At 35.8% G+C, this 11,692-nt stretch overlaps 3 protein-coding genes across 3 annotated transcripts; 2 read left to right on the forward strand and 1 right to left on the reverse strand.

Moving 5' to 3' along the window:
- The first annotated feature begins 276 nt into the window (after nucleotides 1-276).
- LOC107423154 (uncharacterized) lies at nucleotides 277-1,899 on the forward strand. The gene is made up of 3 exons (XM_016032679.4): nucleotides 277-968; nucleotides 1,056-1,205; nucleotides 1,351-1,899. The coding sequence occupies exons 1-3, from the start codon at nucleotides 327-329 to the stop codon at nucleotides 1,639-1,641; spliced, it is 1,083 nt and encodes a 360-aa protein (XP_015888165.4). The 5' UTR covers nucleotides 277-326; the 3' UTR covers nucleotides 1,642-1,899.
- A 1,799-nt stretch (nucleotides 1,900-3,698) lies between these two features.
- Nucleotides 3,699-6,294, reverse strand: LOC107423183 (pentatricopeptide repeat-containing protein At4g14820). The gene is made up of 2 exons (XM_016032713.4): nucleotides 5,691-6,294; nucleotides 3,699-5,392 (listed from the first exon to the last, which is right to left on the reverse strand). The coding sequence occupies exons 1-2, from the start codon at nucleotides 6,284-6,286 to the stop codon at nucleotides 3,799-3,801; spliced, it is 2,190 nt and encodes a 729-aa protein (XP_015888199.2). The 5' UTR covers nucleotides 6,287-6,294; the 3' UTR covers nucleotides 3,699-3,798.
- Nucleotides 6,295-6,579: 285 nt separating this feature from the next.
- On the forward strand, nucleotides 6,580-9,292 carry LOC107423184 (uncharacterized). Its single transcript, XM_016032714.4, has 6 exons — nucleotides 6,580-6,719; nucleotides 6,871-6,976; nucleotides 7,349-7,393; nucleotides 7,527-7,635; nucleotides 8,004-8,319; nucleotides 8,813-9,292. The coding sequence occupies exons 1-6, from the start codon at nucleotides 6,672-6,674 to the stop codon at nucleotides 9,002-9,004; spliced, it is 816 nt and encodes a 271-aa protein (XP_015888200.2). The 5' UTR covers nucleotides 6,580-6,671; the 3' UTR covers nucleotides 9,005-9,292.
- The last annotated feature ends 2,400 nt before the right edge of the window (nucleotides 9,293-11,692 follow it).

Below are 11,692 nucleotides of genomic sequence, written 5' to 3' on the forward strand. Positions count from 1 at the left end.
AGTAGAAAATATATATAATAATAATAAATAATATAAAAAGTGCCAATAATATTCTCAAATGTGGATCATTAATCATTCATTCTAACTCGTAGAAACGAACAAAAACCATAAAGGGCAAAACTTGCCGAAGAGATGAAGGGTATTTCAGTCATTTCGAGGACATTACACGTGCCCCCCCCTTCTTCACCTCACCATGCCAAAATGACCGTTGGCGATTCAAATTTTGAAAACCCACATATATTAAGAAAAGCCCAATACCAACTCACACCCATAACGGAAAACTAGGCAGCGTATCCTATCAGAGACCCAAGAAGCAAGAAGGAGCCATGAAAACTGTTCCTTCAACTTCATCATCTTCCTCCATGAAATCAACCACCACCATTCAAGAAGACCGATCGGAATTCCGAGATAGTTGCTACTATCCTGGTTGCCGAAAGGATGCCAATTGCAACTGCGAAATCTGCTTGGCAAGCATCAATGCCACTCTTGATCTCATCCAGAAAAGCTCCCTCACCAAGTTCTCTGCTTCTCGCCCCACCACCGATGTCGAACGCACTCCCATCTCCTTCAATTCTTCCATTTTATCCACACCCATCTCCACCTCTCCTCCTCGGATTACCATGTCTCCGAGTCTCAGATCATCTGGGAAATCGAGTCTTAATTTCAATTCGAAGAAGGAGACAAGGAAAGAGAAGAGAAAATGGGGTGGTCCCAGGAGTGATTTTTATAGGCTTGCTTTGGTATTGAGCTTGATTTTCATGGCGGATTATGGGTTTTCAAGGACGGTTTCTGGGATTGTGAAACCTGCTTTGTCTCCGGATTTGGTGAGAAATGTTGGAGAGAAATCGTGGGGGGCTGTGAAAGATTTGAATGGGAAGCTGAGGCTGTTTCAGAAGGAGTTGCTGGGTCTTGTGGATGGAGAAGTTTCAAATTGCAGCTATGCTAATTCAGCATGGAAAATTTCTCAGGTTTCAATTTCTCTCTGTTATTGTTATTTGAAACAATTTCAAATGCTCTGTTTTGTTTAAGTTTGGGTTCTGTAACGGCTTTTTTAGGATGGTTTGCTTTTGAGTTCCCATTGCACATTCTACAAATCGGCAATGGAGGAGGTAAGCATATGGGGATGGCCTTTACAGACTGCAGGGTTGCTCAAAACTGGTTTTTCTTCTCGATCATTCACTGTTATGTCTGGAAGAGTCACCGAGGTAAAAGAAACCCAAAACTCCATTTTCACTAAATATATTCTAGTAGTAACAATTTGCTCATCTAACACTAACATATGTATTTTCTCACTTTGTGAAATTATGTTTTTTCTTTTTAATTTTTATTTTTTACTTTTGTGGGGAATAGTGGTCGGATGGAAAAATTGGCTATGTGATTAGAAAGGTCAACTCTTCATGGGAGGTGCGAAAATGGGGAGCCTCAGCTGTGCAATTAGATCGTAATACATGGATTCTGGAGTACCGACGGAGTTCGATATTGGATAACCCAAGATTGGTTTCCGCAGCAATAGTATTCTTCAAGTATAAAGTGGAAAAAATGGTTGGCAAAGTGAAGCAAGAGTTTTGGCTCTTCTCTGCTTTTGACAAGAACAACCTTTGTCATTTTACAGGGAAATGTAATCTTAAAGTCCCAACCTAAAAGAACCATTTGGCAGTGAATTTTATAGAGACTATGCTCAGATGCAGAAATATCCATTTCTCATTTCTTGTGAGAAGCTGATGGGTTAATTTTTTTTTCCCCCCTTTATATGTTCTGTTTGTTACTTTGGAAGCCTTTTATGCTTAATTCTTTGTCTTTTGTCCTTTCTATTCATATTTAGTGAACCAGATACTTTCTATTCATCGAATTGTATATGTTGACCGACCAATGAATTGAAATCAGTTCTGGAGCTTTCACTCTCTAATATTATTATAAATATTTTTTGTGATAAATATTGTTATAAATATTTTTGTAATATGAAAATAATAATAATAATAATAATAATAATAACTTGTTCTGGAGCTTTTACTTTCTAATGTTAATATGAATATTGCTGTAATAATAATAATCATAATAATGTATTTACCAATTGCCTATTCAAAGGTAGATCTCATGTGTGCGTCATTTGTACACATGGTTCTATGTGGTTTGATTCTGATTTTAATTAATATTTGGGTTCCATCTTAAAAGGTTGACTCTATAACAGAGTGATTTAAATTTCTTATATATAGAATGTGAGATACTATGTCATATGGAACTCTATAATTAAGTTGTATAGCAATATTAGCAAGAGCTCTGTACTTAGCCTCAGTAATTGAGCACAGCTTGTTGTTTTCGTGGAGCTCCAAGAAACTAAATTTAGACCCAGAAAAACAATAGCCACTGCATATCAATCATTCAGGCAGCTTGCCCAATCACTACTACGAAACATTAACTAGAGCAAGCTGAAACTTTCAAATATAAACCACAGTTAACTGTGTCATTAAGATATCGAAGCAGCCTCTTACAAACTTCCCAATGACTAGTTTTTGGAGAATGAACAAACTACTAAAAGAACTGAGCAACTTGAAAGACGAAAGGAAACTAAAAAGAGTGGGAGTGATTTTTTTTTTTTTTTTTTTTGGAAAATTGTTTTTATCAAAACGTGAACTATTAAAATGATTCATCACAAAAGGACGGCCTCACTACATCCAATTATAAAAGGCATGTGTTAATTAGATTTAAAATTTTTTTTTTTAAAGTTATATCCTATATCTTTTAGTTGAATACATTTTTAATTTCTTAAATTACACTTTCAAAATTTTATATGTTAGTTATACGAATCAAAGAAGTCAAACTCGAGGCTTACTCTTGCTGCATAGTTGCTGTCATCAAAACTACGTAGTTTTACCTTATTAGGTTATGACATATCATTAAACAAAACTGTGAGTTTTGGCTTGGTCGTTTAATAAAAAGCTGGTATGGTCATATAAAGGCTTCGAAGGATCCTAACAGCAATAGAGTTCTGCAGCAACATTTTTTTTTTTTTTTTAAATAAAAAGAAAATTCTCTTTGGTGTAATATCATTAAAGTTCTCTTTCTCTTTCTCTTTAGGTTTTGTCTTTTTTAATTCTCTTGGGTGAGAGTTGTGAGGTGAGAAAGGTTGTAAAAGGGGATTATTGGATATGGTATATGGGTTTAGAATAGCTTCTAAGACCAAAGAAAGAGAACTATATAATTTGTAAAACACTTTGGGTTATAGTGCATTGAACTCCTTATGGTGCTCTGAGAACGTAGGTTCAATCTTGAATCGAAACTCGTAAATTTCTATGTTGTTTTCGATTTATTTTATTAGTTTATTTTTTAATGTTAGTGTTGCTGAAATTGTAACATTACATTTGGCATTAATGATCATTTTCAAAGTTTTTTTTATTATTATTATTTATGACATGGGGAGGGAGATTTTTTACCCAAGTTAAAGATTGAACCTTGGACCTAGAGGGGAAAAAAAAAAAGTGTGATATCTTGGACCAGCATGATCAGTGTCTTTGTCATGCATGGCGAAGCAAGCAATGCACTTAGTTTCTTCAATCGAATGAAAGATGAAAATATTTAGCCCGAGTAACATTTGTGGGTGTGCTTTTATGCATGTCGAACTCAAGCTTAGTTGAAAGAAGAAACTTTAGCAGCTATCATAAATCTTTGAGGAACAGGGTAGAATTATTAACAAAAAAGAAAAAAGGAATATGATAGTATTAGATTATTTTATTTACTAAATAATTTACATAATAGTGAATTACAAATATTGTTGTAATAATATCATTAAAAAAAATGAAGTTACCAATAGTCTTTACAAGAACAGACACCATCCTTGTAATGGTGAAACCTAGTTCTATCTCTTATAACTATCTCTTTTCCATACACCTTTGAAACCAACTTCATGAAAGTGTGGCAGTCTTCGCAAATCCTAAGATTCTTTACTATGCGGATGCTTGAAGCATTTTTGTCGCATATCAAACCATAACACAGTGCCAACTTCTCACTATGCCAAAGAACCACTTCTTTCTTTTCTTCCTCTTCTAAGTCAACCAAAACACTACACGTATTCGGAGCATAACCAACCAGCTTCAACTCACTAACTACCTTGTCTAACTTCTCATAGATCTGGTCTGCCTGTTTATGTTTTCTATCACCCATTAGAAATTCATATACCTCATTGTTTAGTTCAATCCTACTATATCCCCTCTCCTTAAAAATGCCACTGTTCTTCATTAGGTTCCTCACCTTTCGAACATCATCCCATCTTTTTTGTTTCGCATAAATGTTTGATAAGACTACAAGGGCTCCATCATGGTCTGGATCGAGCTCAAGAAGCTGTTTGGCAGCAAATTCTCCTAATTCATTCTCCCCATGAATCCGACAAGCAGCCATCAGAGATCCCCAGATGACAACATTAGGTGCCATGGGCATTGCCTCTACAACCTCAAGAGCCTCCCTTAAGAGATTAGCACGGCCAAAGAGGTCAACCATGCATCCATAATGTTCATGTTTTGGAGTAAGGTTGTATTCCCTGATCATTGATGCAAAAAAATTTCTACCTTCCTCAACTAACCCTGCATGACTACATGCATAAAGCACACCCACAAATGTAACTCCATTGGGCTCAATATTTTCATCTTTCATTCGATTGAAGAAACTTAGTGCATTGTTAGCATCCCCATGCATGGCAAAAGCACTAATCATGCTGGTCCAAGATATCACATTTTTTCTTGGCATCCTCTCAAATACTCCTTTTGCCCTTTCCAAGCTCCCACATTTGGCATACATATCAATAAGAGCATTGTTGACAGGTAGGGCTCCCCAAAATCCATTCTTATCAACATAAATGTGGATCCAATTTGCTTGGTCCAGTGCACCAAGGTGAGCACAAGCTGAAATGACACTCAAAATGGTCACTTGGTCAGGTCTTATTCCTAAAACTTGCATTTCATTAAACAATCTTAGGGCCTCTTGAGGCAAATCACTCTCTGCATAACCAGATATCATTGCACTCCAACAGATCAAATCCTTCTCAACCAGTTGATTAAATATCAATCTAGCATCTTCAATTTGTCCAAGTTTTGAATAACCAGAAACCATAGCAGTTGAAGCAACTAAGCTTTTTGGTGACATCTTATTATAAAATTGCCGAGCCAAATCCATGGAACCACAACTTGCATACATGGCAACAAGAGCACTATTTAAATGTGAGTCAAGGACGACATTATTCTCAGTAATGAAGTCATGAATTGCTCTCCCATAGCCTAAATTTCCAGCACGCCCACAGGCAGAAAGTACGGTGGAAAGAATCATCCCATCTGGCTCCACACTAGAGCTCTTCATCTCTTCAAATAGGTGGAACACGCAGTCAAAAAGACCACTTTGGCAATAGCTGTTTATAAATGTTACAGGCAAGATAACATTAATCAATATTCAAACAATTAAAAAAAAAAAAAAAAAAGTGAACTTCTAGAGTTAAAATGGATTCAACATAGAGATAGAGTCCTCTTTGCTGAATACAAACTGGGTCATTGGTAAAACCAAGTAAAAGCTGATAAAATACTGATAAACAAAGCAAATAATAGGAATAAAATTTTTAAGCGGTGATGTGTGAAGGTAAAGTAGAGAAAGGATTTCCATATTTAAGCACAGAAAGCACAAATTTAAGAAACTAAGAATTAGTACCATACCCATCAATCATAATGCTCCACGTAACAACATCCCGATGAGACATTTTATCGAACATCAACCGGGCCTCCATAATCCTCCCGCAAGCAGCATACATACGGACCAACCCTGTCTGCACAAACGGATCCTTATCAAAACCCAACTTCGACGCGACCCCATGAATCTCCATCCCCTCAGTTAAAGCCTCAGCTCTTGACACGGCCTTCAAAATTGGCGGGAAGCTGAACCTGTCAACACCACCCAGTCCCTCACTCCTCATCTTCCCGTACACCAAAAGGGCCTTACTAGGCTCGGCCCGGCGTGACAATTCACGCAAGAACTTGTTACAGAACTGGGTCGGCGGATTCGAGATTTGGTTGAAGACAGAGAGAGCATAGTCAAGGCTAGGGGATAGGACGCAGGAGGAAAGGACAAGTTTGATGAGGAGGGGATTGGAGCGGTCGAGCTTGGATCGTAGAATCTGGGCGTGGACTTGTTTGAGTTGAGTGATGGTGGTGGAGGTGGAAAGAGCTGTGAAGAGGGTGGAGTAGGCGGCAGAGTTTGGGGTGAAACTGGGATTAGGAGGAAGAGCTAAGGTGGTCTGAGCTAAGGCTGACATGGTGTTTGGTAGCTCAGAAAATCTTGGAACTGTGTTGTTGAGCTTGAATTCTCAGTTTAATTTTGCTTCCACATGAAAATAGGGACGAAAATGGAGGGAATCTCAGTCCAGTGTCTGCTCTCTTCTTCCCCAACGGTCGACCTTCAAAGTTGTTATCGTTCCCTTCATTGCCATCCTTTAAAGCTCAGGCCCACTGAGTCGGTTCACTCTGATCTGGCCCATTGATCCAAACGGCCCAATAAGACTTCTTGCGATTTTGTGCTCTGGGTGTCTGTGAAATCTGCCATTTGCTCCTACGTCCACTCTGCGCTCGTCTTCATCGATCGGCAGCAAACACACAAAGATTCTTCTGAAAACCATCTGCGAGCAATCAGTGAAGTAATCAATGGCGGAAACTTTATTTGAATTGGAACAGGTTTTGTTGGCCAAGAAGGTATCTTTCTGAAATTCCTTGTCATTTTCCTTTTTCAACAATTCAAATTCTTGTGTCACTACAATTCGCACAAACCTATTCAAGTTTTATGGACCAAAAGAAAAAAAGTGAAGTTTAAGATTACTGTGTTTCTCTTTTTTCACAATTTCAGGAAAAATTGACGCCACAAGAAGCAAATATACTGCTGAATTGCCGGTCTAAGGCTGTCAAGAATTTCACTGTGGGTGCTCTTGTTGGAGCTGGTATTGGATGGACAGGTGTGTAATATTTGTCTTTATTGAGGCATATTCTGATTGCCCCTCTGCCAAATTCCTCCATAATGTATGTTTTTTTGGTCTCATTATTTTAAGAAAAATTTGGTCTGTTTAACATGTTATCAATTTTGGTCTGTTTAACATGTTTTCCAGTTCAGTTGCTAAAGTGTTATTGTTTTTAAAAGCTAGCAATTTTGTTGGGATATTTTGTCCGAACTTAGTGTAAAAGTTAGTGGGTTCTTTAGTTGGGTTTAAAAGAATTGCTTCAACTGTTTGAAATATATTTTGTTTTCCTATCTTATATGAGTTGTGCTGTTAAAAAATTCATTCTTTTTGCCTTTGTTTTCTTAACAATCCTATTCCAACTTTTTGCAGCAACACCAAGGCTCAGTAGGTTGTTAAGAGTGTATCTTTCTGGAGGTATGATAAGCTATCTATTTGTCAAAATGTAGAGCTACTATATTTTGCAGGATTCTGTGCATTGGTCTTAGATATGCCTTCATGTCAATTTTTATTCGATATCCCATTTGATTGAGTTTTACCTTTTCTAAAGGCGCTGCTGCTTTTCTTGGGTTGTGGAGATTCGGTAGGTCGTTGAATTCATGTGTTGATCATATTCTTGAATTGGATGGAAGTCGGATTCAGAGGGAGTTAGCTAACATGTAGGTCATTTCATCACTTTCTCTTAAACATGCACATACCAAAAAATTTGACAGACTGACCTATGAACTACTGTTATTTTTATCCTTTCCTCATTGCTTTTATAATTTTATTACATCATTCCATTACCTTTTCCTTAAGTTGATCCTAAAGGAATTTGGAAACTTCCCAAAACTGTCTGAATGTGCTAATGCGTTGCTATTTAATGTTATACGATATCTAACCTAGCAAGAAGCCTATATTTTCTGTGCGTAAGCAATATATCCTATTCTATTCATTTCTTGTCATCCCCTGTAGAAAATGATCTATTTGCAAGTATCAGAGTATCTGCTTATGTTAATTGTTTATCAGTAATTATTAAAAATGACAGAATGGCGACGAAACATGGAGATGATCCATGGATAATGCAGCTTATGTCTAGGCGGTTTTATTCTGAGAAGGTTTATGATGACTCAACCTCTGATCAGCCAAAGATAAGGTGGCGGTACCGAAATTTTTATAGTGATGACATCATTAATGGTCAAAGAACACATGAAAACGACTCTCACAGCAACTTCCAAGGTGATTCCCGCCGAGACTCTCAAATTAATAATCTTGGTAACTCTCAGAGTGAATCCAGCAACACCCGCACTCACAGTCGCAATAACTCTGACAAAAGAAGGATCAATTTGGAGCCCAACCAAGCTGTAAGAATTCTCCTTCATAAAACCAAAGTAACATGTTTTTCAATAGAAAAAATAAATAAATTCCAGAATAGAAATTCACAAAAACTACTGCTAAAGAAAATATTAAGACGGATAGATCGAAGTGCACAGAAGGAGGATTTTGTTATGACTTGTGCGGTTCCCATCAATGTCACTGCCAAGTTTTGAATTTTTAAAATTTTTTTCACTCTAATACTTGTTGATCTGTTAACCTTTTATTACATGTACTATCCATATGGCTAGAAAATATATTTTTAATGGGATTGTCCACTCTGTAGAAAGAAGCTGCCCAAATCACCAAATTAGCAGTCGGTTGTGAGAAGTTATATGCTCCTTGAAAAGAAACCTCTTTCCCTTCTTTTTGCCCGGGGTGGGTGGGTGGTGGGGAACACCTGTGATCAAATTACTTCTGATGTGTTTGGTTTTTGAATTATGGTATATGAATAAAGCTATCTGACTCAACTTGTTATTGTAGATGAGCTCTGGCATTGATGTAATGGCAGACCCTCTCGATTGTCTTTTTGGTTATCCTGGAACAAAGGAGGAAGTTAATTGCCCCAATACCTCAACCACTACCTCCAGAATGCATACTCGAAACCGTAAAAGATCTCATCGCAGACATCGAATGCGCCACCATGATGACTCGCTGGATGCCCAGGTTGTTTGACTTCATATGTTATAATAAGTATCCCTGATGAGATCAGAAATGACAGTTAAAAGGAAATTACATATTGGAGTTGTGAAGGTTTTGCTGGATGGAAACCCTTTCGCATAAAAGCAACTTTTGGACTACAAGGTTACTTGATATCAGGTACTTGCCATTTACTTTGTACTGTTGTAAAGCTGTTGTTTCATGAATTAATAGTTGTTTTAGGCTCTTTATGAACCTTTTTTGGGGAATTGTTACCAATGCTTCTTTGAAGATTCATTAAAAGACTATTCATTTAGTTGTGAACTTGTGATGCATATTCTTCTCCACCCATCTTTTATAGCAGCTCAAAACTGTGTTTAAGCTGGTACATTGCCTTAGCAACATTGCTAATTGCAATGATGATCATGGTGATAAAAGTTTTTCATGTCAGAATGAAGATGGTTATGATAGTTTGGACAGTGATGAGGGCAACTATAGGTGCTATTATTGTGTGGGGGATCAAACAAAGTGTTGCCTGAATTAGCGTCCACCGCTTCAAATAATTTTGTCTCCCAAAGATAAGCTAGCTGAATTTTTTATTTTTTTATTTTTATTTTTTTTTTCATTTAAAGGGAGATAACTTATTAAAAAGATTCATTCTTAAAAAATGGACCCCCCTATAAAGCAACTTAGTAATTTCCTTCACTTTTCCTTTAAAATGATCATCCTCCTGTACGTTATGTTTGATGTCCTGTAATTTCCTTGACATTTCAATGAAGGACGTGTTGTTTTTACAAATATTGGGTTTTAGTTCCAAGCACGAGGATTTACCAGATTCAGATCTTTGTAGGCTTACAAAATAATCCAAAGAACCCACTTTTTGGACTTTGTTATGCGCGTACACGCGTTTGTACGAATTTACTTTTTGGGTTCTATATTGCTCTTCATGGAGAGCTTAATTATATTTAGGCCTTTTTAAGAGGGTTTTTTATTTTCTTTTTCCTTTCTTGTCCAACTACTAAAGCCCCTTTGAAGAAAAAGAAAAAAAAATTCCTTTTTTTGGGAAAAAAAATTTCCTTTTTTTGGGAAGAAACTAGAAAAAGTGGTCCAATTGACTAAATTTAAGAGTTGGTTCACCCTAAGATATTTCAAATATGATATAAATTACCTTAATTCTTGGGATGCATCAGACAAAGTTAGTGAAGGCCTAATTAGCTATAGTTTGTGGTGCGTAATGTATTTGTATACTTATATATAATAGATTAGCATAATTGTGTAGATGTTTCTGTGGGGTACCTTATATTGCCCACCACCTTCGCAATGTTGTAAGTAATATAAAAGTACCTTGTGGCTTTTGAGACCCTACCACACGGATCATGCTACAAGCCAAAATCAGACAAAATAAATAAATAAAATTACCCAGAAACTCTTTTAAAGTGTTTGGAGTGTTTTGAGAGAGAATTCAGAATCGTTGGTTTACTCTAAAAACGTTTAATCATGAACATCTTTTATAGGAAGGATCATAGAGCCTTCATTCCTTGTCTTTGCATGCAAAGCTCACTTTTTTATGGTCCTTTTTACATTTTTTTCCCCTTTCTGTCCAAATAAATAAATAATTGAAATTGAAAAACTTAGTCAAAATATGCATCTCATTTTCACCTGATTTTTTGATAAATACGGCTGTGGTTCAATGTAGATATTATCAATGAAGGAACTCTTTTCAAATATTTTCGTCCAAAGAATTAGCTTAGCATATGGAAACGTGTCGTTGTCCTAACATCATATCTTGAGAAATAATGATCAATTATTTTTTTGTTTTGCTATAATACGTCGGTGCGTTATTGGATTATAAAATGACAATTTAGTGGCATAAAAATACGTTAAACTATTGTGTTGTTTGAGTATCTAAGTTTGTAAGGTCTTTTAACTATTTTTATTGTTATATTAATGTAAAGCGCTTTGGGATAGAGTATTAAAATGATCTAATAAGATTTGAAAGGATTTGGAATTTATTCTTTTATTGGAGTTGAGAGGCTATTATAATTTCATTTGAGAAGGTTTATTTGTCCTTACTAAAAAGGGGATTGTTTGTTTGTACCACTCATGCAACGAATTTTATGTAGAATAAAATAGTGTAAGAAAGTGCTTATGTTACAATTCTAACTTTTTGAGTTATATGATTTCCATTATTTTGCCCTAAATTTTGAATTGCAATTACGAATTTTAAATTAAACATCAATTGAAGTTCATGGGGAAGAAAAAAAAAAATATATATATATATATATATATAGAGAGAGAGAGAGAGAGAGAGATAAATTACAAATTTTTACTCTAAGCTCACATGCTTCTAATAATATGTTCCTTAAAATTTTCTTTGGTAACAATATCAATATCAATTTTAATTGTAATTAATATTGAGGTCTTTATGCTAATAATCTTACTTCAATTGAACATAAAATTGAATATGGAGCGTAATTATGTATTCTTTTTACCTAGCCCTCCAAAATTTTTTACTTGAAGTGACGCTTTTATTAACACCATGCAATTTTCATGGTAAAATATTCTTATCCATAAAACTCATAAAAAAAAATCTTAAATATATATATATATATATATATACACATACATATATATGATAATTGATAATATAAGAGTGTAATTAACAAAGGCCAAAAGCATGACTTATGAAGAGGCATAGGAAATTTCATGTGGTCATCAAAAGTC

Source organism: Ziziphus jujuba, chromosome 3 (assembly GCF_031755915.1).
Source record: "Ziziphus jujuba cultivar Dongzao chromosome 3, ASM3175591v1".
Classification (NCBI taxonomy): domain Eukaryota; kingdom Viridiplantae; phylum Streptophyta; class Magnoliopsida; order Rosales; family Rhamnaceae; genus Ziziphus; species Ziziphus jujuba.

Excerpts from the sequence above, each read along its gene's own strand:
- LOC107423154 (XM_016032679.4), top strand. The coding sequence starts at position 327 with ATGAAAACTGTTCCTTCAACTTCATCATCTTCCTCCATGAAATCAACC. Across the intron at positions 969-1,055 it reads CAGCATGGAAAATTTCTCAG|GATGGTTTGCTTTTGAGTTC; the intron begins GTTTCAATTTCT and ends CGGCTTTTTTAG. Across the intron at positions 1,206-1,350 it reads TGTCTGGAAGAGTCACCGAG|TGGTCGGATGGAAAAATTGG; the intron begins GTAAAAGAAACC and ends TGTGGGGAATAG.
- LOC107423184 (XM_016032714.4), top strand. The coding sequence starts at position 6,672 with ATGGCGGAAACTTTATTTGAATTGGAACAGGTTTTGTTGGCCAAGAAG. Across the intron at positions 7,394-7,526 it reads AAGAGTGTATCTTTCTGGAG|GCGCTGCTGCTTTTCTTGGG; the intron begins GTATGATAAGCT and ends CCTTTTCTAAAG. Across the intron at positions 8,320-8,812 it reads ATTTGGAGCCCAACCAAGCT|ATGAGCTCTGGCATTGATGT; the intron begins GTAAGAATTCTC and ends TTGTTATTGTAG.
- LOC107423183 (XM_016032713.4), bottom strand. The coding sequence starts at position 6,286 with ATGTCAGCCTTAGCTCAGACCACCTTAGCTCTTCCTCCTAATCCCAGT. Across the intron at positions 5,393-5,690 it reads TGGAGCATTATGATTGATGG|CTATTGCCAAAGTGGTCTTT; the intron begins GTATGGTACTAA and ends ATTTATAAACAG.